General features: G+C 46.6%; 1 protein-coding gene across 1 annotated transcript; it reads right to left on the reverse strand.

The window, feature by feature from the left end:
* Window positions 1–699: 699 nt before the first annotated feature.
* Window positions 700–11,659, reverse strand: AP1M2 (adaptor related protein complex 1 subunit mu 2). Its single transcript, XM_064280653.1, has 11 exons — window positions 11,490–11,659; window positions 11,204–11,271; window positions 8,449–8,579; window positions 8,192–8,339; window positions 7,985–8,111; window positions 7,237–7,379; window positions 7,085–7,156; window positions 4,035–4,193; window positions 3,411–3,536; window positions 2,531–2,606; window positions 700–1,846 (listed from the first exon to the last, which is right to left on the reverse strand). The coding sequence occupies exons 1-11, from the start codon at window positions 11,608–11,610 to the stop codon at window positions 1,824–1,826; spliced, it is 1,194 nt and encodes a 397-aa protein (XP_064136723.1). The 5' UTR covers window positions 11,611–11,659; the 3' UTR covers window positions 700–1,823.
* Window positions 11,660–26,477: the final 14,818 nt, after the last annotated feature.

The raw sequence follows: 26,477 nt of genomic DNA on the forward strand, positions 1-26,477 counted from the left end.
GCCAAAAGCCGCTACAGAGGCCTCCATTCAGAGATTTACTGATCACTTACTCTGTGCTAGGCACCCTCCACTGCCTCAGTCTAGGGCGGGAGAAGACAATAGTTAAATCTTTTCGGGGTCTAAACGCTATATAGCTGATAAGACAGGATAAGTGGTAGCTCCTCGGGAAGGGAAATGCGGAGGTGAGGGAGGTGGAAAGGGAGCCATGTATACGTGGGGAATGCGTGCCAAGGCAGAGGGAACTACCCCTTGCGCCCTGAGACTGAAGCGCACCTGGTATGTGTCCAACACCTGAAACAGAATGAGTGAGGGGGCATTGGCCTGTTGTTTTCTTTTCTTGTGGTGTCTGTCTGCTTTGGGTATCAGGGTTATGTTTGCTTCATAGACGGAATTAGAAAGCATTCCTTCTCTGTCTTTTGGAAGAGTTTGAATAGTATTGGTGTCAGTCTCTAAATGTTTTGGTAGAATTCTCCAGTGACGCAAAGGACTTTTTTTGTTGTTGGTAGGTGTTTGATCACTGATTTAATCTCATCACTTGTTATGGGTCTGTTGAGACTTTCTATTTCCCCTTGAATCAATTTGGGTAGGTTGTGTGCTTCTAAGAATTTGTGCATTTCATCTAGGTTCAGGGGCAGATTACCAAAAAAGCAAGGTAAGTATGGGGTTATTTGTGCTTACTTACTAATTTGTAGTGAACAATTTCACATTTTTTCAACTTATCAAAGATTCTGCTTCTAGGTATGGCTGGCACCTGTCTCTCTCACAACCCCACAGTATGTTCCTATAAATTCAAAGCCTCTTTTTAAATTTACAATCCCTGACAGGGATGGATTATCAAAAATGTGGTGGATTGTTCACTACACATTAGTAAGTACGCACAAGTAAGAGTGCGCTTACCTTGCGTATTGGGTAATCCACCCCATCTAGGCTATCCAGTTTGTTGCCATACAGTTGTTCATAATATTCTGTCATAAATCTCTTTATTTCTATCAGGTCGCAAACTGTCAAATTTGTGTATATTTTGCTGTATGTATTCTCAACACAACAACAAAAATAAATTTTTTTTAAGTTAAAAACAGAAGAAGGGGGGAAAAAAAGAACAAGGGGACAGAGGAGAAGAGGGGCTGACCAAGACTTGAGGGCTGCAGTGAGGACTTGGCTTTTACTGTTAACAAGATGGGAACCTTGGGAGGGTTCTGAGCAGAGGCAGGAGCCGACTTAGGCGTTAACACGCGCCCTCTGGTGGCTGGAAGGGGGAGAATAGACTGGGGCCAAGCAAAGACGGGAATAGGGGACCAGGGTCTAGGGGACCAGGGTCCAGCCGACCGCCATGGCCCAGGTGAGCAATGATGGGCACTGAGGAGGTACAAGAGCTGCCCACTCTCATCCAGCACCCCAGGGACGCACACACACAGCCAAGGAAGCACATACACAGTGGCTAGACTCATCTTTTTAATAACATCCTAAAACTCAGTGGAATGGGCAGCGGGGCCTCTGGGCTCAGCAGCTGTGTTGGAGGAGGGGCCCTGACATCCGCTAAGGCAGGTCACTGCAAGAAGGCACTCGTGAGGGGGCTTGAAGCCCCTCCCCTATTTCTTCATATAAAATCAGAGGGAAGTCCCAAGGGAGAGGGAGGCAGGGAGATCATCCTTCCCAGCCTGTGGGTAGAGAAAAAGGTGAGCAGGGGGCCTGATGCTGGGAGCTGGGAGAAAGACACTGGCAGGCCAGGGGCCTGCCCTCATCCCCCCAGGATCTGCGGCCGGCTCCTGGGGAGACAGAGGTCCCACACTCTCCCATGTCCAAGCCCCCGACTCTTCTGGCTTCTAGCTGGTACGAAGTTGATAATCTGCAGGGAAACAATGAGCTAGGCAATCTCCAACTTGAGGGAAGAGACAGAGAGACAGCCCCCCAAATCCATCCCCCACTCCGGTGCTCATGATCAACCCCAGGAGTATGTAACAAGGCTAAGGATGAGGTTAACGCAGGGGCGGTAACCATATCAGTGGGCCTCTTTGTAGGCAGCAGATGGGGTGCTGTATGCCCAGGCCCTCTTCCAAGCCCCAAGACCACCCTACAGCTGACAACTACCTCCATTTGAAAGATAGGCCAAAATAAAGGATATCATCCGTGAACAAGGTGCTCCATTAAAAAACTATTTGAGACCAAAAGGTCAACAATTACTCAAAGCAAAGGTGAGAAGAAGATAAGGGGGCAGGGAAACTGGAGCGCAGGAAACCGAAAAACCAGAACACAAAGAGAACGTTGACACATTGCGAAAAATGTAACTAACATCACTGAATAGTTCATGTAGAAATTGTCAAATGCGAATCTAATTTGTTGTCTAAACTTTCACCGAAAATACAATAAAATATTAAAAAAAAAATAAAGGCAGGCAAACCAAGCCCCAGGGTGGCAAGGTGACACAGGGGCTGGCCTGGGCCTATGCCTGTTGAGTTTTGGAGCCAGAATATAGTCAAAACCTTGAGGCCGCATCTGCCTGACCCTGTCCCAGGGAGCTGGGCTGCCTTACCTCCACTCTGGGTGATGTAGCGAACCCAGGGCAGGGCCTGGTAACCACTTTTCTCAATGATCTTCATATATCGGACCTGGAAGGGGATGAATAGAAAGGTGGCCCAGGCTGGGCAGAGTGAGTTGGCCCAGGCTGGGGGGAGTGAGGTGGCCCAGGCCGGAGGAAGAGGTGGCCCAGGGTGGAGGAAGAGGCGGCCCAGGCCGGGGGTGGGGGAGAGGTAGCTCAAGCTGGGGTGAGGCGATCAAAGCTGGAGGGACAGTTGGCTCAGGCTGGGGGGAGTGAGGTGGCCCAGGACAGAGGGAGAGGTAGCCCAGGCTGAGGGGAGTGGGGTAGCCCAGGCTGGAGGGAGTGGGGTGATCCAGGCCAGGTAGAAGGAGGTGGCCCAGGCTGGCAGAAGTGAGGTGGCTGGGGCCAGAGGCATATATGTGGCACATATTGGGGGAATAAGGTGGCATGAGTTTGAAATAATAAGGTAACATGGCTTGGCTTGAAGGGGAAAGGGATGGCATAGCAGTGTGTTGGGGTAAAGGGGGGTTTGGACAGAGAAAGAGGTGACACAGTGCCTTGGAATAGACAGGACATGATTTGGGGGGCTGGAGGTAGCACAGGTGAAGGAAATGGTGGTGAATGTCTTGCAGACAGGGGAGCGAGCGATGTGATCAAGGTAGCCAGGGAGGAGGTTACACAGGCCAAAGTGGGAGGTGGAGGGAGAGGAGACCCAGGCTGAGAGCAGAAGTGGCAACACTGTCCAGGGGAGGGCAAGGAAGACTACAGAAGAGAGGTGATACAACCCAGGGACAGGAAGTGACCCAGGGCAAGAGATAGGAAAAAAGAACCCACTAGGGTCAAGGAGGGGAGCCTCCCTGCCCTCTTCCCTCACCTGGATCCCAGAAACGGTGAAATAGGGGATCTCAAACTTGACCCCAATGGGGGGTCGGCCCTCCACTTCCTCCTTCTCCACGCTGGGGAGGCCAAAGTGGGCACGCATCAGGTACTCCTTGCCCCCCTGTGGGCACATGGGGGCATCAGACACACAAAGCGTCTGTACGCTCCAGACCATTCTCACACAACAGCCCCCAGAACAGGTTCTGCTCTCAGCCCATCTTATAGACAAGGAGCTCAAGGCTCCTGTCTGAGGCTCACAGCTGAAGCTTTGACTCCAAAGCCCAGTTGGGGGGCTTCTCATTACCATTTCCCATTTCTCAGGTCCCAAAGACAGAGGGGTATTGTTATCCCTCCTGTTTCACAGATGAACAGCTGAGGCTCCATGAGGGGAAGTGGGTTTACCAAAACCATTCAGCTCAGAAAGGCAGGGGTAGAGTTTGAATCCAGGGAGGGGGACACTGAACCACCATGTGGCCTGGTTGGCACCTTTAGCACTCTTGAGGGATGACTGCATGCCCGTGGGTCTCCAGTTCTCTGCCTGGTCCCCATGTAGTCAGGGCAGGTCAGGCCCCCACATCATCCTGGCACCCCCAGAATCCCCACCTGCCCCAGTGCTCACCGGAAAGGACTTAATATTCCAAATGACAACGTTCTTCTCTGGCATGTACTTGGCGCTGCCCACGCTGGTCTTGAAGCGTGGGGAGTCAGCATCGCTGGGGACAGGCACAGAGATCTCCACACCGTTGGCCACTGACTGCTTCTTAAACTGCCCCTTGGCCTGTTGCGGGAGAGCATGGGGCATCAAGAAGGCTCTCAAGCATTTTGCAGATATTCACCAAGCCCTTCAACGTGCCATCTCATTGAAGCCCTCCACAGCCCTGCGGTGAGGACTGTTATCCTGCCCATTTTACAGATGAAGAAACTATGGCATAGAGATGTTAAAGCATTTGCCTGAAGACACAGCCAACAAGTGGCAGAGCCAGGACCCGCTCCCACGGGAGACTCCAGAGGCCCTGCTCTTGCTGCCTTCCTTTGGACAGTGCCAGTCACCTCTGCCTTGTTCAAAATGTTGCACCACCACCTATCTGGAGTTTTCACTTGAAAGCTGGCACTGACGGAGCCTGTACCACATGCCAGGCCCTGTGCCCAGCACTTACCCCTCATACTAGTTCAATAAAGTAGGGATCATTCCTGAAGCTTATTTTATAGATGAGGAAACTGAGGCAGAGAGAAAGAACACTTTGCCCAAGTCACATAGCTGGTAACTAGCACAGGAGGGATTTGAACTGATCCTGCGCACTTAACCACCACACGTTCTCCTTGCAAATAAACAAATGACTGAATTACAACATTATATCTACAGCTAGTGCCGGGTGACACAGGACAAGTTTTTAGCACAGGGTGTTAAGTGTTCCATGGTGGTTGCTATTCTACGAATACTACCATTTATTAATTCAGGGAGGGATGATTGGGGAGGTAGAATGGGGCAGAGACCAGGAGGGCATTCTTTTTGGAAAGCGTGTGCTTCCATGGCCCTTTCCCCTTCCCCTGCTGCAGAGTCAGGAACATTGGGGGTGATGACAGCCCCCCTGGTGACCTTCCACCCCACAGCCCAGCTCCCCCAGAACCCCGAGGCAGGAGAGCAAAGCTGTGTCTAAGAACATAGACTCTGGAGCAAGGCAAACCACTATGCAACAGAGGCCCCCCTCTTCCTAGCTGAGTGACATCGTAACCCCTCTGGGCCTCAGTTTCCCCATCTGTAAAAGAGGGCTACCTACAAGCTCTTACTTCAGGCACCAAGAGACATGCACAGGGCTGTGTACAACAGTGCAAACCTGAGGAGCCAAGAACTGAAAACAACGTACACAGGAGAATGGGCCAAACCAAAAACCAAACCCATTCCCATCGAGTCAATTCTGACTCATAGCGACCCCACAGGGCAGAGTAGAACTGCCGCATAGGGTTTTCAAGGAGCACCTGGTGGATTTGAACTGCTGACCTTTTGGTTAGCAGCCATAGCTCTTAACCTCTACACCACCAGGGTTCCCTGGAGAATAGGCAGACATGGTAAATTCCTTCTGTGATATATACCACAGCTGTTACAACGGATGCACTAAACGGCAGCTCCTGGGATTCATCTCAAAGCCAATGAACCATGAAAAAGGCAAATCAAACAAACAGAAATTCATACAAAGGTCAGAAACAGGCAGAAGGAAAATATTTCCGCGGACAAACGTGGATAGCAAAATTACAAAGAAAAGCAAAGAAATAATTCATGTCAAATTCAAGTTCATGGTTACCTCACTCTAGATGGGATGGGGGGAGCAGTAATTGGGGGAGACACATGGGGGTTCAGAGGCTCTGGTAAAGCTCATTTGAATACACCGGGTGGTTTATCATTATCCTTTAAACAATGGTGACCCCATGTGTGTCAGAGTAGAACTGTTCTCTGTAGGGTTTTCAATGGCTGATCTTTCGGAAGTAGATCACCAGGCCTTTCTTCCATGGTGCCGCTGGAGTTTGGACTCAAACCTCCGAACTTCGGCTTAGCAAAAGAGCACTTTAGCCATTTGCACCACCCAGGGGCTCTCTATTAATTCCTCTTGCCATCCAATCGATTCTGACTCATAATGACCCTATAGGACAGAGTAGAACTGTCCTATACGATTTCCAAGGGTGTGATCTTTTTTTAATTTTTATTGTGGTTTAAGTGAAAGTTTACAAATCAGGTCAGTCTCTCACACAAAAACTTATATACACCTTGCTACATACTCCCAATTGCTCTCCCCCTAATAAGATAGCTCGCTCCCTCCCTCCATTCTCTTTTCATGTCCATTCTGCCAGCTTCTGACCCCCTCTACCCTGTCTTCTCCCCTCTGGGCAGGAGATGCCAACATACTCTCAAGTGTCCACCTGATCCAAGAAGCTCACTCCTCACCAGCATTCCTCTCCACCCCATTGTCCAGTCGAATGCCTGTCTGAAGAGTTGGCTTTGGGAATGGTTCCTGTCCTGGGCCAACAGAAGGTCTGGGGGCCATGACCACCAGGGTCCTTCTAGTCTCAGTCAGGCCATTAAGTCTGGTCTTATTGCAAGAATTTGGGGTCTGCATCCTACTGCTCTCTTACCCCCTCAGGGGTTCTCTGTTGTGTTCCCTGTCAGGGCAGTAATCTTTACAGAAGCAGATTGCCACATCTTTCCTCCACGGAGGATTCAAACCTCCAACCTTTCGTTTACAGCTGAGCGCTTTACCACTGCGCTACCAGAGCTCCTTATAATATAACTAGCTAATAGTTATTCCATTATGCAAACATTACTGAGAACCTACTGTGTGCCTGACACGGGGAAAAGGCTGCAGAAAAGAAATTCGTGAGTTAAGGCCTCTGAAGGGAAGCACATATAAGGGCAAGATGAATAGACCTAAAGAAGTTGAAGAAGGGAAGGAGGGAGCCATGGGCATAGCTGGAGGAAGAGCAGTCCAGGCAGAGGGAGCAGCAGGCCCCCCCCCCGAGGGGGGCCACTATATGCCTGCTGTGTTTGAGAACCAACCAGGAGCCCAGTATGTCTGGAGGGAAAAGAAGGTCTGAGAGGGTGGTGGGGGGTGAAGTCGGATAGGTGTCGGGTGGGAGAAGGCAGATGAGGCATTGTTAACCATCTTTGCCCTGGCCCACCTTGACCATGATCTCCACGCGGCTGTGGGAGAATTTCTCAATGACGGACTCAATCCAAATCAGCGGCTTGACCTGTGGACAGAGGAAGGGGGGTTCTCAGAGGTTTGACTCAACCCTTATTCTACACCCCATGGGGCTTGAGCCTCCCTCACCTGGGTGCTGAGGCGGTAGGACATGAGCTCAAAGTCACCATCAGGAGGGATGAAGGAGATGGTGCGGTCATTGTCGAAGCGCGAGAGCCGCACACACTGATGGAACTTGACGTCCTCCAGCTCCACAGACTTGTTCTTGCCGCCTGAAACTCGGATCGGAGCATGTAGGGTCACCCTGGAGGCCAGGGGCGGGGGACTGGGTCTCTACTCATTCAGCCAGCCAGCCAGCAAGCATTTACTGAGCACTTCCTGTATGCCTGTGCTGGGAAGTTAATGGTGCACAAAGCAGACAGAGACCCCCCACCCACAACTACCACCCTACAGGTGAGGAAACTGAGGCTCAGACAGGATAGCCTGCCCAGCATTCCCCAGCTGGCAAAGGCTGGAATCTAAACTCAGGGAGCCTGGCTCCCCATGGTCAGACATTTAAATACAAAGCTATTCTGTTTCCTCCTCTCACTAGAATGTCAGGTCCATGAGGACAGGGAATTCTGTTTGTTTTCTTCACTGCTGTGTCCCAAGAGTCTAGAGCTGTGCCTGGCACACAGCAGGAACAAAAAAAAAAAATGTTGAAGGACAGAAGAAACAGTGGTTGCCCAGTGAACCAGCAGGTGCAGTATTAGCCATGAGCAGCAGAGGGGGCACAAGCACTTATTTCAGAACCAGCAGCAATTTCCCTGGGATTACCAGATGGGACAGTCTCAGGCTGCCCCATTACTGGGGGTAGGAAGGGGGCCCACATGCTTACGGCCAGTGAGTTCAAAGAGCACGCGGTCATTGAGGCCAAGCCGCAGCTCTGGCATTCCTGACAGAAACACCTTGAGTTTGATGGTGCCCACAATCTCACTCAGCAGGACGCTACCATTGGCGTTGACCTGGGGATGTATACATGGGGGGATTAACAGGCATTGGGCCCCCTCCCTTGCCCAAGGTCCTGGTGGAGGTGGGGGCTCACCAGCAGGTTGACAGACTCTATGACATCAATGAAAACCTCATTCTTCTTGTACTTGATGCCCTCAGAGCGCCAGGACACCGCATTGGTGACAGTAGGTGGCACTCGAGACTTGCCCGTCTCCAGCTTGTTGCCCTGCTGGGTGATGTACCTGGCAAAGGGCAGCGGGGGTGAGCAGTCGGTCCCAGAACATCTCCCTGGCCTTCCCTGAGTTCCCTCCACCAGTGGCCCAGCTATGGCTGCCCCTGGGGCCGTCTCACTCCTGCAGGATCTTGCTGTCGGTGGTCTGTGGGAAGCCAAAGTCCATGAGCTCATCCAGCAGTTCGTAGATGATGACAAAGTTGTCTCGGATGCTCTCCTCCTCCAGTTCCTTGAAGTATTCAGAGAATACCTGTTGTGGGGTGGAGGGGAGACAGACACCTATATGGGTATCTCCTATGGCTGTGGCCATGGGCTGGGTCTCCACTCATTCAGCCAGTCAGCCAACAAGCATTTATTAAGCACCTATTGAATGCCTGTACAGGAAAATGAATGGTGAACAAAGCAGACCAGGGTCCTGCCGTTATAGAACAGTCTAGTTGGGGAGAGTGAATGGGTCAGGGGACTAATGTAATCCACCATGTTGGGTGCAGTGATGGGGGAAACACAGGCAGCTGTGGGAGCCCAGAGGCAGGAAGATCAAGGAAGACTTCCTGGAGGAGGAATTAGAAGGGCCTGGAACAATTTTTGTCGCCATAGGCCACTGTGTATTTGGTGATGTTTATGGGCCCACCTCAGAATAAGGTTAGGAAGAGCCTAAAATAAAACACACGGGTAGCAAAGGAAACCCGTTGTATAGAAATACATTCAAGTTCATAGACACCCAGAATTCAACTCACAGGACCTTAAGGACCTAGGAATCTGGATTAAGAGCCCCTGGGGAAATAGTACAGTTAGTATAGAAGACAGTTTGGTGGCTCCTTAAAAAGTTAAACATGGAATTCTCATATGACCTAGAAATTCCAAACCTAGGTAAACACCCAGAAGTGAAAGCAGAAACGCAAACAAAAACCTGTAGATCAGTGTTCACTGCGGCACTTTTCACAATAGCCAAAAGATGGGAACAACCAAAATGTCCATCAACAAATGGATTAACAAAATTTGGTATATGGGTACAATGCAGTACTACTCAGCCATAAGAAGAAATGAAGTCCTGATGCATGCCATAGCATGGATGAACCTTGAAAACATCATGTTGAGTGAAATGAGTCAGTCACAAAAGGACGAATACTGTATGATCTCACTTATGTGAAGTACGATATGTGTTTTTTGTTATATGAAGTACAGAAACATACAGAAACCAAAGATTGTTTGTGGCTACCAGGAGCGGGAGGGAGGGGAAAAGGGGGAATTTTGCTTAGAAGGCATTGAGTTTATGTTAATGGTGGTGGAATAATTTGGAAACAGTGAGAATGGTTGTACAACTTGAATCTAATCAATGTTACTGAATTGTGCATAGAGGAAATTCTTGAATCAGCATATGTTCTATTGTGTATATCTTCAATAAAAAAACCCAGTGCCATCGAGTCGATTCCGACTCATAGCGACCCTATAGGACAGGGTAGAACTGCCCCATAGGGTTGCCAAGGAGAGCCTGGAGGATTCAAACTGCCGACCCTTTGGTTAGCAGCCATAGCACTTAACCACTGCGCCACCATACAAAGAAGAAAAAAAAGAACCAGCCCTTGGAAGAGAGATGGCATAACCACAGCAGAAAGCCTGTCACTCATTCAGCATTCCAGCTCCCCTCCCCTCACTCATGGCATTCAGCCACACCAGGCTTCTTCCTATTCCCAGCCCAGGGCCTTTGCATTTGCTGTATCCCCTGCTGGGATGCTCTTCCCCCAGCTGGCCTCATGACAGGCTGGCTCCTTGTTATTCAGGCCCCAGCTTGAATGTGGGGGGCTCCTCAGTGTAGCCCCCCATGAATGTCCTGGTGAGAATAACACCCCAGCCACAAGTTATCACAATGTCCTATTTAACCTCCTTCATGTCCTTTAACTCTGCAGGACTGTCTTGTTCCCTTGGTGAACGTCAGGGAGCCAAGAGGGCAGGGAGCCTTGCCTGTCTGATCCAAAGCTGTGTCCCCTTTCTTGGCAGAGAGGAGGCAAATCAATAAACATTTGTTGGTTGAAAAATATTTCCTAAGCACCTCCTCAGTCATTGAGAATGACACATAGTAAGTGCTCAATAAATCATTCTGATTTTATGAGTCTGTCTTGGAAGAAGTACAATCAGGATGCTACTTAGAAGCGAGGATGGCGAGATTTCATCTCCCGCACTTTGGACATGTTGTCAGGAGGGATCAGTCTCTGGAGAAGGAAATCATGCTTGGTAAAGCAGAGGGTCAGAGAAAAAGAGGAAGACCCTTGACAAGGTGGATTGACACAGTGGCTGCAACAATGAGTTCAAACATAGCAACAGTTGTGAGGATGGAACCAGAATGACAGGGCTTTGTTCTGTTGCACATAGGGTTGCTATAAGTCAGAATCAAGTCAACGGCACCTAGCAACAACAATGACAACATAACATCAGTGAGAATGCTAACAATAATAGCAAACATTTATTGAGTATTTACTGCATACTCAGCACTGCTCTAGGCACATCACAGGTATTAATTTGATTAATTTGGAACAATGACCCTGAGGCAGGACTTATTATTACCCCTATGTTAGAGGCTCAAAGAGAAGTGACTTGCTCAAGGTCACAGAGCCAGAAAGTAGGAAGCTGGGATTAGAACCCAGGCCCTCTGCCTCAGGTCTTCTGGGAGACCTCATGGTCCCTGCCCTACGGGGAGAGACATCCCAAAAGCAGCCAATGAGAATGCAGAGTGATGGGACTTTGATAGGGGAAGCACAAGAAGCTGGCGTCCCCAGGGAGGTCAGGTAAGGCTTTCCTGAAGAGTGGGATCCTGAAGGAGGTCAGCAGGACAAGTGAACAGACAGACCAATCAACCAATGGGAGGTCAGCACCTACCTCCACCGTCTTGTAGAGGAAGGCATACACCAGGGAGGCGTTGGCGTTCTTCAGCGTGGTGGCCACCACTGTGGGCAGCAAAGTTAAGGAATACATGCCCTTTGGGGAGGTCCAAGTGGAGCACAGACCCTGAACCCCCTCCCCATCCTCTGCCATCACCCTCATCTCTGCCCACCTGCCCCCCAGCCTGAGGCACAGGTGTGCTTCCTGTACTCAGTCCACACTCTCTGGGCCTGAGCTGCCACCTACCACCTTCAGCCCTCAGGGACCCCACCCAGGTGGATACAGTAGAGGTTGCTGTGCTTGATCCACAGGAAGTGGACCCGGCCACGGCTCAGCAATGGGGCCAGGGCACCCTCCTCCTCCCGCTGCATAAGCAGCGGCATGAAGTGTTCAATCTCGCTCATGGCCACGTCGCCCTTGTAGTTGCGGCTGATCAGGGGCTGGGGATGTGGAGAGGGCCCGCTCAGGGTCACCGCCAGGATCCCAGCACCCTCAACCCTGGGGCATCAGGGGCTGGGGCTGATCAGGGGTAGGGGTGTGGAGAGGGCCTGCTCAGGTTCACCGCCAGGATCCCAGCACCCTCCACCCTGGGCACTAGGGGCTGGAGCTGATCAGGGGCTGTGGGTGTGGACAGGGCCCGGTCAGGGTCACTGCCAGGATCCCAGCAGCCTCTACTCTGGTCATCACAGTGCCAGGTTTTGACCCCTATTCCTGAATGAGGTGCATGGACCAGGGTCTGCCTCAGGTTTCTCCTCTGTAAAATAGGCTTGTGATAACAATATCTAATGTTTATAGAGCTATAGAGCCTTCACTGTGCCCCATTATCCTGTTCTAAAGACTTGATGTCTGCTCTCTTATTTCTACCACTCATCTGTCATATCTTGGCTGAAAGTAGAGAATACCAGAAAGACTTTTACCTGTGTTTTATTGACTATGCAAATGTGTTCAACTGTGTGAACCATAACAAATTACAGATAACAGTGTGAAGAATGAGAATTCCAAAACACTTAGTTGTGCCCATGAGGAAACCTGTACATAGACCAAGAGGCAGTCGCTCAACAGAACAAGGGGATACCGTGTGGTTTAAAATCAGGAAAAGCATGCATCAGGGCTGTGTCCTTTCACTACACTTATTCAACCTGTATGCTGAGCAAATAACCTGAGAAACTGGACTATATGAAGAATGTGGCATCAGGATCAGAGGAAGACTCATTAACAACCTGTGATATGCAGATGACATGACACAACATTGCTAGCTGAAAGTGAAGAGGACTTAAAGCACCTACTGATGAAGATCAAAGACAATCCAGCCTTCAGTCTGGATTACACATGAATCCATAAACATCTCAACATAAAGAAAACCAAAATTCTCACAACTGGACCAATAAGCAACATCATGATAAATGGAGAAAATAATGAAGCTGTCAAGGATTTCATTTTACTTGGATCCACAATCAACACCCATGGAAGCAGCAGTCATCAAATGACACCATACACCTATTAAAATGGATAAAATCCATAACACTGACAACATCAAATGCTGGTGAGGATGTGAAGCAACAGGAACTCTCATTCATGGCTAGTTGGAATGCAAAATGGTATGGCCCCTTTGGAAGACAGTCTGGCAGTTTCCTACAAAGCGAAACATAGGCTTACCATACGGTCCAACAACTATGCTCCTAAATATTGACGCAAATGAATTGAAGACTTAGGTTCACAGAAAAACCTGCGTGTGAATGTTTATAGCGGCTTTATCCATAATTGCCAAAAATTGGTAGCAACCAAGACATCCTTCCATAAGTGAATGGATAAACAAGCTGTGGTACATCTATACAATGGAGCATCACGCAGTGATAAAAAGAATTGAGTTATTAAGCTACGAAAAAACATAGGAGGAACTTTAAATGTATATTGCTAAGTGAAAGAAACCTATGTGAAATAGGTAAATACAGTATGATTCCAAGTATGTGAGCTCCTGGAAAGGGCAAAATTATACAGACAATAAAAAAGATGAGTGGTTGCCAGGGATTCAGGCAGAGGGGATAGTGAGTAAGTGGAGCACATGACATTTTTATGGCAGTGAAACTATTCTGAATGGTACTCTAATGGTGGACATGTAACATTATTTGCCAAACCCTATAAAACTGTACAACACAAACAGCAAACCCTAATGTAAACTGTGGGCTTTTGTTAGTAATAATGTATCAATATATGCTCATTGGAGCCCAGGTGGTGCAGTGGTTAAGTAATTGGCTGCTAACCAAATGACTAGCAGTTCGAATCCACCAGCTGCTCCTTGGAAACTCTGTCCTGTAGGGTTACCATTAGTCGGAATCGACTCAATGGCAATGGGTTATATGCTCACTAATAGTAACAGATCCACCACACTAATGCAAGCTAGCTGTTAGGGGGGATATATGGGACCTCTCTGTTCTTTGTGCACAATTTTTCTGTAAACTTAAAACTGGGTTAAATACTAAAGTTTATTAAAAAAAGAAAAAGAAATCAAATGATGTATTGAATTGGGTAAATCTGCTGCAAGAGACCTTTTTAAAGTGTAAAGCAAAAATGTCACTTTGAGGACTAAGGTGTGCCTGACCCAAGCCATGATATTTTCAATCACTTCGTATGCGTGAGAAAGCTGGACAATAAATAAGGAAGACTGAAGAATTGATGTCTTTGAATTATGGTGTTGGTGAAGAATATTGAATATACCATGGGCTGTCAGAAGAACTATCTATCAGACAATCTTCCGCAGCTATTTATAAGGTTTTCACTGGCTAATGCTTTTCAGAAGTAGACTGCCAGGTCCTTCTTCCTAGTCTTAGCCTGGAAGCTCAGCTAAAACCTGTCCTTCATGGGTGACCCTGCTGGTATCTGAATACCAGTGGCATAGCTCCCAGCAACACAGCAATGTACAAACCCCCACAGTACAACAAACTGACAGACAAGTGGGGTCAGATGGATCCTGGCTGAAATCAGAGAATACCAGAAGGATGTTTACCTGTGTTTTATCGACTACGCAAAGGCATTCGACTGTGTGGATCATAACGAATTATGGATAACCTTGCCAAGAATGGGAATTCCAGATCACTTAATTGTGCTCATGAGGAACCTGTACATAGATCAAGAGGCAGTTGTTCAGACAGAACAGGGGGATACTGAGTGGTTTAAAGTCAGGAAAGGTGTGTGTCAGGGTTGTATCCTTTCACCATACCTATCCAATCTGTATGCTGGGCAAATAATCCAAGAAGCTGGACTATATGAAGAAGAACGGGGCATCAGGATTGGAGTAAGACTCATTAATAACCTGCAATATGCAGATGACACAACCTTGCTTGCTGAAAGTGAAGAGGACTTGAAGCACTTACTAATGAAGATCAGAGACTACAGCCTTCAGTATGGATTACACCTCAACATAAAGAAAACAAAAATCCTCACAACTGGACCAATGAGCAACATCATGATAAACGGAGTAAAGATTGAAGTTGTCAAGGATTTCCTTTTACTTGGATCCACAAGCAACAGCCATGCAAGCAGCAGTCAAGAAATCAAACGACATGTTGCATTGGGTAAACCTGCTGCAAAGACCTTTTTAAAGTGTTGAAGAACAAAGATGTCACCTTGAAGACTAAGGTGCACCTGACCCAAGCCATAGTATTTTCAATCATATCATATGCATGTGAAAGCTGGACAATGAATAAGGAAGACTGAAGAAGAATTGACGCCTTTGAATTGTGGTGCTGGTGAAGAATATTGAATATACCATGGACTGCCAAAAGAATGAACAAATCTGTCTTGGAAGAAATGCAACCAGAATGCCCCTTAGAAGCAAGGATGGCGAGACTGCATCTTCTATACTTTGGACATGTTGTCAGGAGGGATCAGTCCCTGGAGAAGGACATCATGCTTGGCAGAGTACAGGGTCAGAGGAACAGAGGAAGACCCTCAATGAGGTGGATTGACACAGTGGCTGCAACAATGAGCTCAGGCATAACAACGATTGTAAGGATGGCTCAGGACAGGGCAGTGTTTCATTCTGTTGTGCATAGGATTGCTATGCACAATAGAATGAAACGGAACCGACTGGACAGCACCTAACAACAAGCCAGAAGAACGAACAAATATCTGTCTTGGAAGAGGTACAGCCAGAGTGCTCCTTCACATACTTTGAACATGTTATCAGGAGGGACCAGTCCCTGGAGAAGGACATCATGCTTGGTAAAGTAGAGGGTCAGCAAAACAGAGGAAGACCCCCCATGAGATGAATTGACATAGTGGCTGCAAACAATAGGCTCAAACATAGCAACAACTGTGAGGATGGTGCAGGTCTGGGCAGTGTTTCATTCTGTTGTACATGGGGTCACTGTGAGTCAGAACCATCTCGACAGCACCTCACAACAACTACCACGTTATTTAGTTCTCACCAAAAACCCTGTGATGGAGGTGTTGCCATCATCTCCATTTTATAGATGCGGAAGCTGAGGCTATGAAAGAGTCTATGGAACCATGTCCATAGTAAGCAGGGAAACTGGGAATCGAAACAAGGCGGCCTGGCTCCAGAATTCTTGCTCTCACCCCGGGCTTCATATGCACCAAAGTGGTAAGGTAGGGCTTATGAAAAACGGAGAGGGGAAGGGGAAAGGGAGGGGAGAGGAGGGGAGGGGAGGGGAGAGGAGGGGAGGGGAGGGGAGGGAAGATTCTATCCATGCACCTCTTAGAGTTCATGTCTGTCTGCCCTGCCAGCAGTAAGCCAGCAATAATAATAGTACTTAGGCTGTTGAGTCAAGTGGTTAGAACAGAGAGGGCACACAGCAAGTTTCTAAATAGCTTTCACTATTAATATTATCAGTATTATTTTCACACCACCATTGTTACTGCTGCTATTGCTGAATGACAAGGTGGATAAGGGAGCTTCAGGAAAGGACAAAGCAGCTCTAAAGGGGAATTAGGGCCTTCTGCAGCCTTCCCCGGGTATTAATTTTGTGGAAGATGACAGTGATGGAAATATAAACTTCAATTTATTGAACGCCTAATGTTTGCATCGGGGCTAATGTGCTAAGCGCTTTACACACTTTGAATTTTATGAGTTCTGACTGGGTGGGGACCTTAGTTACCCCCATTTTTAAGGCAGGAGAAATTAAGAACCCGAGGGGCAAAGCCCGTTGTCCCAGGCACACGGCCAGTAAATGGTGGAGGTAGAATTCAACCCGGACACACGGGAATTAGAGTGGAGGGGGGCGTTGGTTTCCACGCCCCAAGAGCTTTCTGGAGTCTTGCTGGCTTGCGCGGATGTGCCGCCCCTAGGTTGGGGGGAGCTTAGCCTCACCGGTCTGGCCCCCTACACCTGCGCTTAGCCTCACCTTGCCCTTGACGTCGAGGATGAAGACGGCCGAGGCGGACATAGTGGCAGCCGGTGGATCTGAGAGGCGAAGAGGGAGAGCCAGAAGGTAAAGACAGCACCGCTTCCTTCTTCCTGCGGAAGCGCCCACGCCCAGGTGAGCGCCCAGGTGAGCCCTCTTAAAGGGGAGGCCGCCGCCAGGTGAGCGGCGCGGTCGGCAGACGCGACAGCTATTGAGAGGGCTGGAAGGGGGAGGTCCTTCGGTTGAGACAGAGGCCCCGGCTCACTTTCTCTTTGCACCTGTGAGTGCTGGTGGGCGAAGACAGCGGACCAACCGACCGCCTGTCTGTCAGTCGGTCCCTCCATTCATTCATTCATTCTCCTCTGTCTCTACCGTAAGTACACAAGCCCCAATAGGGCCGGGGCTTTGTCCTGTTCCTGCCTGTGTCTTCTGCGCCCAGTAAAAGACCTGGTAAAAAGGTACACAGTATAAAAAAAAAAAAAAAAAAAATTTTGTAGGTGTTGAATATTTGTTGAATTCATTCATTCATACAATAAATATTTACTAATTAGTTTATTCTGTCACTCAAATATTTACTCACTAATAAATTCTTTCACTCAGTGACTGGAACCTTGGGAAGGATTCTGAGCAAGACAAATGTAGCTGCTTTTAGTGTTTTCCTAACGTAACTCTTGTCCATTTGTTCAAAATTATTTATTAAGCCCTGGTAAGGCCGTGGTTAAAGCACTTGGCTGCTAACCCAAAGATGCTTCAAACAAACCAGCCACTCCACGAGAAAAATATGGGGCAGTCTGCTTCTGTAAAGATTACAGCCTTGGAAACCCTAAACCCCTATGGGGCAGTTCTACTCTGTCCTACAGTGTCGCTATGAGTTGGAAAGTTGGGATTGACTCAGTGGCAATGGGTTAATGGGTTTGTGACACTAAAAGAGCCCTGGTGGTGCAATGGTTAAGCTAGGCTGCTAACTGAAATGTCAGAACCCACCAGCGGCTTCGAAGGAGAAAAGACCTGGTGACCTGCTCCCATAAGGATTAGCAAACTCCATGTGGCAGTTCTACTCTGTCACATGGAATTGCTATAAGTCAGAATCGACTCAATGGCACACAAGAAAAATGTGACACTAAGATGTAGATAGAATATGGAAAGGATAAATGATAGTTATTATTATGGCTACAACTCCCAGGGTAGCACAAAGGGTTTGCACTCGGCTGCTAACCTAGAGGTTGGTGATTTGAACCCACTCAGTGGAGCCATGGAAAAAAGCCCTGTCAACCTGCTTCAAAAGAGATTACAGCCAAAAGTACCCTCTGGAGCAGTTCTGTAACAGATGGAGTCACCACGAGTCAGAATCAACAGGACAGCAACCTGTTTTATTATGACTGTAATTATTATGTCATAATATTATTCCAGCATATCCTTACTGACCACCTACTGTGTGCTAAACTGGGCATCTGGAAGGGGTTTTCGTTATGGTGATGATGGTCATGTTGATGGTGATCCAATCAGCTAATGAATATTTATTGAGCACCCGCTGTGCTCTTGTGGATTGTGATGTAGACAAGGCTGGTACCCCGGTTCTAGGGAGGGTGAGAGACACACAATTAAAAAAAAAAAAAAAAAAGATGATTCCTGATGAGGATGAGACCTTTGAAGACAAGGGTACTAGGGGGCAGGGCTGACAGAGAGTGAATAGGGGCTATAAGTCAGGAAGATCAGAGCTGACATTTGACAGAGGTCTTCGAGGCCCTGTAAATAGTAACACAGTAAGACAACATTATTGCCAGCCCTTCACTGTGTCCCTGAATTTCCACCACAACTTTATGAGCAGGGATGATCCAAGCGATTGAGCCCAGTGCAGAGTTGGGCACACAGCAGTTACTAGTATTGGTTTTGCTGTTGTTTATTGTTACACGTGCACCAGAGAAGCTCATGGACTCCAGATCCAGCTGCCCGAGCTCAGGTTCTGGCTCTGCAACTGGCCAGCTGTGTGGCCTCTGGTACCTGGCCTCCCTCCCAAGGTCTCAGTCTTCACATCTGTGAAAAGGATTCATAACTGCACTTTTCTTGTTGGGTTATCATGCACACAACAGCATGAGTTATTATATGCAACATGGTGCATGGAACATGCTTGATCATGACAGCTATAATGATGATAATTATGACAACAATGAGGATTGTGGTGGTTAAGAGAACAAGTGCTGGGTTTGAATCCTGACTCCACCACACATTGCCTGAGTCATCAGGTTTGAGAGCCCCTTGGTGATCTGGTGTATAACAGAATGAAATGTTGCCCAGTCCTGTGCCATCTTCATGATCATTGTGTTTGAGCCCGTCCCTGCTGCTGTTGTCAGTCCATCTCACTGAGGATTTCCTTCATTTTGCTGACCCTCAATGGCAACAGGTTTGGTTTCTCTACCAACCATGATTTCCTTTTCTAACAATTGTGTCCAAAGTAAGCTAGCCAAAGTCTCTCTGTCCTTGCTTCTAAGGATCATTCTGGTAGTATTTCTTCTAAGACTGATTTGTTCATTCTTCTGGCAGTCCACAGTGTATCCAATATATAGTGCTCATTATAGCGAAACTTTGTCTCACATACTTTAGACAAATTATCAGGAGGGATCAGTCCCTGGAAAAGGACATCATGTATGGTAAAGTAGAGGGTCAGCGAAGAAGAGGAAGACCTTCAACAAGATGGATTGACACAATAGTTGCAACAATGGGTTCAAACTTAACAATGATAGTGAGGATGGTGCAAGACCTGGCAGTGTTTCATTCTATTGTGCATTGGATCACTATGAGTCAGAACCGACTTGACAGCACCTAACAACATGTGCAGGCATATGCACTACCCTAAATATCTGGTGTGTGGGAATCCTTGAGACAACTCTTTAATTTAGGGAACACTATTATCTCCACAGAGCCCTGGTGGCACAGTGGTTAAGAGCTCAGCTGCTAACCAAAAGGTTGGCAGTTCAAATCTACCAGCCACTCCTTGGGAGCCTTATGGGGCAGTTCTATTCTGTCCTATAGGATTGCTATGAGTTGGAATTGACTCAACAGCAGTGGGTTTTTTTTGGTTTATTATGTTCATATGACAGATGGAGAAACTGAGGCTCAGAGAAGGTGAGTGACTTGCACAAGATCACCCAGCTAGTAGTGACCAAACTGGGATTCGAGCCCTGCAAAGCCCAGGAATTCATACTGCCTCTGCCCAAAGGAGGGAGGGCCTTCCATGCTCTTACCCACTCCCTGCTCAGAAGGTGGTCTGGGGCGATACAGGCTCTCACTCCAACTCAGGCACCCCGGAGCCTCACAAGGATTCCCCTCCTAGGGCCCTTAGTGAGATGTTTTCAGGTAGTAAATAGAACTCAAAAGCCAGGGCCTAGTGCACTGGAATCTGAAACTCAATGCCTGTTTGGCTGAAAAATTCATGAACCCAAAAGCTGCAGTGGGGTCAGAGAACAGAGCAGCTCTGTCTGGCTGGCCCTGCCCAGCCTGGCCTATTTGATGGCAACCACGCCCATCCCAGCTTCTAGACACTTGCAGCCTGCACCAGGCTTCTTTCAGCTACCCTGCCACTAGGAACCCCTTTCAATCCCTTTTTTATGTCACTAAAGGAACCTCTGAAATACAACTACTATGGTCTCACCCACTCTCACATCCCCCGTGGCTCCCCATTGCCCTCAGACATTGCCCCCAGTTGACCTCCGCCGCAGGGCACCCTGAACCGCTGCCCCAGACAACTGACTTCCATAATTTCAGTTCCCCTCTTTGCCTTTCTCTTTCCTCCGACACCTGAGCCCTCTCTGCAGAACGCCTGCCCCTCTTTGCTCTTACCACTTGGTTCTATTCTCATTCAGCTCTCAGGCCTCCTCCTTTGGGAAGCCCTCTCTGTCTTACACTCCGTGTCTCCATCACGTTCTTCCTCTGTGCTTTCCCAGTGCCCGCTGCTCCCCCCATCACAGCTGTGTGATACCATACTTATATAAAGTTAACTCTTACTGAGGTGAAATTCACATAGCATAAAATTAACCGTTTCCAGTGACAGTGGCACTTAGTACATTCACACCGTTGTACAACCACCATCTCTATCTAATTCTAAAATATTTTCATCACCCCAAAGGAAAACCCCTACCCATTAAGCATTTGTTCCCTGCTCCTTCTCCCCCTATCTCCCAGCCACCACAGAGAGGGCCCTGAAGAATAGAAGGTGGATTCTGCCTGCAAAGAATGCTGGGAGAGAACCAGAGTACCTTACTGAGCAGTGATCCGGGCCAGGAAAAAATACGGCAAATGACTGACTTCATGGTCATGTCAATTGGAAGCCGTTAATTAGTACAAAAACAACCTCATTCATCATACGGTAGAGAAGTTTTTTTCCCCTGGGTCCCTTGCACACATCTTTGCATGTAAGCGCTAAGTATATAAACTCCCAGCCTGCACTGCTGAGCGTGGTTCTCTACCCAGGTGACACTCCACGCTTCGCTAACTGTGGAGAGAATCCTGGCGTCAAACCCTGTAAGTTCTCTAATACAGCTAGATCTGAACAACCTGGCATTTTCCACCTCTTTTTTTGGAAGCCAACCTGTGCCCCTCAGAGCTGCTTCTGCCACTGGCACAGTGGGATTTCACAACCACTAATATGATTTCTGCCTTCATGGATTTACCTATTCTGAATTGTACGTAAAACTTAAATCATACAATATGTAACCTTTTATGTCTGGCTTCGTTCACTTAGCATAATGCTTTTAAGATTTATCCACCTTGCAGTAGGCATCAGGACTTCATTTTTATGGGCTGAGAAATATTTCGCTCTATGGCTGTACCACAACTTGTTTTCCATTCATCTGTTGGTGGACACTGGGGTTGTTTCAAACCTTTGGCTGTGGTGGATAGCGGCGCAATAAACATTGGTGTACAAACATTGGTTTCAATTCTTTTGAGTATGCATGGGTTTACTGGGTCATATGGTAATTCAGATGGCAAATGGGCTATAAAAGACCTCTTTAAAGTATCGAAAAGCAAAGATGTCACCCTGCGGACTACTAAGGTGCACCTGACCCAAGCCGTGGTGTTTTCAATCACCTCATATTCATGTGAAAGCTGGACAATGAATAAGAAAGACGAATAAGAAAGATAGAAGAAGAATCGACACCTTTGAATTTTGGTGTTGGTGAAGAATATTGAATATATGGTGGACTGCCAAAAGAACGAACTAATCTGTCTTGGAAGAGGTACAACCAGAATGCTCCTTAGAAGCAAGGATGGCGAGACTACAGCTCTCATACTTTGGACATATTATCAAGAGAGATGAGTTTCTGGAGAAGGACATCATGCTTGGTAAAGTAGGGGGTCAGTGAAAAAGAGGAAAACCCTGGACAAGATGGATTGACACAGTGGCTGCAACAATGGGCTCAAGCATAGCAACAATTGTGACGACGGCACAGGACCAGGCAGTGTTTCATTCTGTTGTGCATAGGGTCGCTATGAGTCGGAACTGACTCCACAGCACATAACAACAACAACAACATGGTAATTCTATGTTTAACTTTTTGAGGAACTGCCAAACTTTTCCACAGCTGCTGCAGCATTTTATGTTCTCACCAGCAATATATAAGGCTTCCAATTTCTCCACACCTTTACTAATACTTGCTATTTTCTGTTTTTGTTTCTTTTTCCAATTATAGCCACCCTAAGTGGATGTGAAAGGAGCCCTGGTGGCACAAGGGTTAAGCTCTCAGCGATTAAGTAGAAGGCTCGCCTTTTGAAACCACCGACAGCACTCAACAGCAAGTAAATCCAAAGAAGAGGCATCTCATTGTAGTTTTGATTTTCATTTTCCTGGTAATTAATGATTTTGACCATTTTTTCATGTACTTTTTGGCCATTTGTATATCTGCTTTTGAGAAATGTCTATTTAAGTCCTTTGCCCATTTTTAAGTTGGGTTGTTTGTCTTTTTGTTGTTGAGTTGTAAGAGTTCTTACATATTCTCGATATTAGACCCTTATCAGATATATCATTTACGAACATTTTCTCCCCTTCTGTATCTTGTCTTTTCACCTTCTGGATAGTAGTCTTCGATGCACAAAAGTTTATAATTTCAATGAAGTCTCATGCATCTATGTTTTCTTTTGGTGTTGTGTCTCAGTATCCACTGCCAAACCCAAGGTCATGAAGATCTACCCCTAAGTTTTCTTCTGAGAGTGTTAAGTTTTAGCTTTTATGTTTAGGTTGTTGATCCATTATGAGTTACTTTTTATATATGTGTGAAGAGGTGTCATACCAGAAATTTTTAATCTATTTTTAAATAGAATTTTAATTACAAAAGAAATACGTGAATACTTTCTCCTCTTTAAAGGGTAAGAAGAAGAAGGAAGAGGAGGACAAGTGAAAGAAAAAAAAAAAAGGAGAAGAGAAAGAAGAGGAAATAACATTGCAGATAAGGAAAAAGCCTTCTTTGGGCTCCTCCTCCCTTCCTGGCCCCTCTACCTCCCACAGGTAACCAGTATAAACTGCTGACAAGTTCAGATCTTTTCTGTTCGGTTACATATGGCATCGGTTTCTTTTTCCATACCGTACATGACTAAATGCAATTTTCTATTTGTACTCAACAGTATGACTTGGAAACCTAGCTGGGCTGCTCCAGAGGGGATATGATTCAGGCGTGTGGAGTGTGTGTGGGTTGATGGGTTGTGAGACTCCCTGGGTTCAAATCTCTAGCCCACTGCTTATCATTAACTATTTGACGGTAGGTAAATTGCTTAAGCTTTCTGTGTCACTCTTCTCAACTGGAAAACGATTGTAAGGATTTAATAAAAAACACTTAATGCCTTGCTGAGCTGAGTAAGCCCTCTATAAACACACTCTTTATAACCTGTAGAGCCACCTCATTCTTTTGTAAATTTTTTTTTAAATGGAAATGTAACATATATTAAGAAAGGGCAGAGATCAAGTCACTTCCACAAACTGAACCCATCTGTGTAACCACAGTCCACTTTCTAGTCCCCCGGAAGCCACTGCTGTGGCCCTGCCAGTCACTACCACCCTAAAGACAATCACTGATATGCATTCTGTTACCATAGGCTGATTAGCTATGCCTGTTCTAGAACTATTTACAGTGTAGGTTCTTTTGCTCAGCATAAAGCTTTTTGAGATTCATCCATGTCGTTGTGCATATCAATAGTTCATTTATTGGGCCAACAGTAACACACATGAGGACCCTGTTTTGTAGTTCAATCATGTACGCAAGACTGATGGGCACACCAGCCCAAAAGCAAAGATAAGAAGGCAGAGACAGGAAAACCAAATGAATGGAAACAGGAAACCCAGGGCAGAAAAGGGGAGAGTGTTGACACATTTCGGAGTTGGCAACCAACGTCACAAAACAATTCATGTATTAATTGTTTAGTGAGAAAAGAATTTGGTCTGTAAACTTTCACCCAAAGCACAGTAAAAATTAAAAAAAAAAAAGTTCATTTCTTTATATTGCTGACAAGTATTCCATTGCATGGATGGACACAATGTTAAACCATTCACCAGTTGATGGACATTTGGGTTGTTTCTAGTTTGGGATCATTATGAATAAAACTGCTATGAACATTCATGTACAAGTCTTTGTACTATTGTGGTTAGGTGCCGATGAGTCGGTTCCCATTCATAGCAACCCAATGTACAACAGAATGAAACACTGCCCGGTCCTGCACCATCCTCACAATCGTTGCCATGTTTGAACCTATTGTTGCGGCCCCTGTGTCAATCCATCTCATTGAGGGTCTTTTCTTTTCGATGACCACCAAGCATGATGTCCTTCTCCAGGGACTGGTCCCTCCTGTTAACAAGTCCAAAGTACATTAGACGAAGTCTCATCCTCCTCGCTTCTAAGGAGCATTCTGGCTGTACTTCTTCCAAGACAGATTTGTTTGACAGCTCCATAGGGTTTCCAAGGAGCAACTGGTGGATTTGAACTACCAAACTTTTGGTTAGCAGCCGAGTTTTTTTTTTTTTTTTTAAATAATTTTTATTATGCTTTAAGTGAAAGTTTACAAATCAAGTCAGTCTGTCACATATAAGCTTATATACACCTTACTACATACTCCCATATACTCTCCCCCAATGACTCAGCCCACTCCCTCCTTCCAGTCTCTCCTTTCATGACGATTTTGCCAGTTTCTAACCATCTCTACCTTCCTATCTCCCCTCCAGACAGAAGATGCCAACACAGTCTCAAGTGTTCACCTGATACAAGTAGCTCACTCTTCATCAGCATCTCTCTCCAACCCATTGTCCAGTCCCTTCCATGTCTGATGAGTTGTCTTCAAGAATGGTTCCTGTCCTGAGCCAACAGAAGGTTTGGGGACCATGACTGCCGGGATTCTTCTAGTCTCAGTCAGACCATTAAGTCTGGTCTTTTTATGAGAATTTGGGGTCTGCACCCCACTGTTCTGCTCCCTCAGGGGTTCTGTGTTGTGCTCCCTGTCAGGGCAGTCATCGGTTGTGGCCAGGCACCATCTAGTTCTTCTGGTCTCAGGATGATGTAAGTCTCTGGTTCATGTGGCCCTTTCTGTCTCTTGGGCTCATAGTTATCATGTGACCTTGGTGTTCTTCATTCTCCTTTGATCCAGGTGTGTTGAGACCAATTGATGCATCTTAGATGGCCGCTTGTTAGCGTTTAAGACCCCAGACGCCACATTTCAAAGTGGGATGCAGAATGTTTTCATAATAGAATTATTTTAGCAGCCAAGTTTTTAACTACTATGCCACCAGGACTCCTGCTTTTCTAGTAGTCCATGGTATATTCAATAGTCTTTGCCAACACCATAATTCAAAGGCATCAATTCTTCTTCAGTCTTACTTATTCATTGTCCAGCTTTCACATGAATATGAGGCAATCGAAAACACTGTTGCTTGGGTCAGATGCACCTTAGTCCTCAGAGTGACATCTTTGCTTTTTAACACTTTAAAGAGGTGTTTTGCAGCAGATTTGCCCAATGTAATACATCCTTTGGTTTCTTAACTGCTGCTTCCATGGTCATTGATCGTAGATTCAAGTAAAAGGAAATACTTGACAACTTCAGTCTTTTCTTGTTTATCACGATGTTGCTTATGGGTCCAATTGTCAGGATTTTTGTTTTCTTTACATTGAGGTCTTTATGGATTCATGTGTAATCCATACTGAAGGCTGTTGTCTTTGATCTTCATCAGTAAGTGCTTTCAAGTCCTCTTGGCTTTCAGCAAGCAAGGTTGTGTTATTTGCATATCGCAGTTTATTAATGAGTCTTCCTCCAATCCTGGTGCCACATTCTTCTTCATATAGTCCAGCTTCTTGGATTATTTGTTCAGCATACAGATTGAATAAGTATGGTAAAATGATACAGCCCTGATGCACATGCACACCTTTCCTGATTTTAGGCCTCGTGGTATCTCCTTGTTCTCTTTGAATGACTGCCTCATGAGCACAACTAAGAATTCTGGAATTCTCATTATTTGCAATGTTACCCATAATTCGATATGATCCATGTAGTTGAATGCCTTTGCATAGTCAATAAAACACAGGTAAACATCTTTCCAATATCCTCTGCTTTCAGCCAAGATCCATCTGACATCAGCGATGATATCCTTTGTTCCACGTCCTCTTCTGAATCTGGCTTGAATCTCTGGCAGTTCCCTGTCAGCGTACTGCTGCAAAGGTTTTTGAATGATCTTCAGCAAAATTTTACTTACATGTGATATTAACTATATTGTTAGATAATTTCTGCATTCTGTTGGATTATCTTTCTTCTGAATGGGCACAAATATGGATCTCTTCCATTTGGTGGCCAGGTAGCTGTCTTCCAAATTTCTTGGCATAGACAAGTGAGCACTTCCAGTGTTGCATCCTTTTGTTGAAACAACTCAACTGGTATTCTGT

The sequence above is a fragment of the Loxodonta africana genome, chromosome 3, assembly GCF_030014295.1.
Source record: "Loxodonta africana isolate mLoxAfr1 chromosome 3, mLoxAfr1.hap2, whole genome shotgun sequence".
NCBI lineage: Eukaryota > Metazoa > Chordata > Mammalia > Proboscidea > Elephantidae > Loxodonta > Loxodonta africana.

Coding starts and splice junctions, on each gene's coding strand:
- AP1M2 (XM_064280653.1), bottom strand. CDS start 11,610: ATGAGCGAGATTGAACACTTCATGCCGCTGCTTATGCAGCGGGAGGAG. Junction 8,340..8,448: donor GACAGCAAGATCCTGCAGGA/GTGAGACGGCCC, acceptor GCCCTTTGCCAG/GTACATCACCCAGCAGGGCA. Junction 1,847..2,530: donor CTACATCACCCAGAGTGGAG/GTAAGGCAGCCC, acceptor GTTTCCCTGCAG/ATTATCAACTTCGTACCAGC.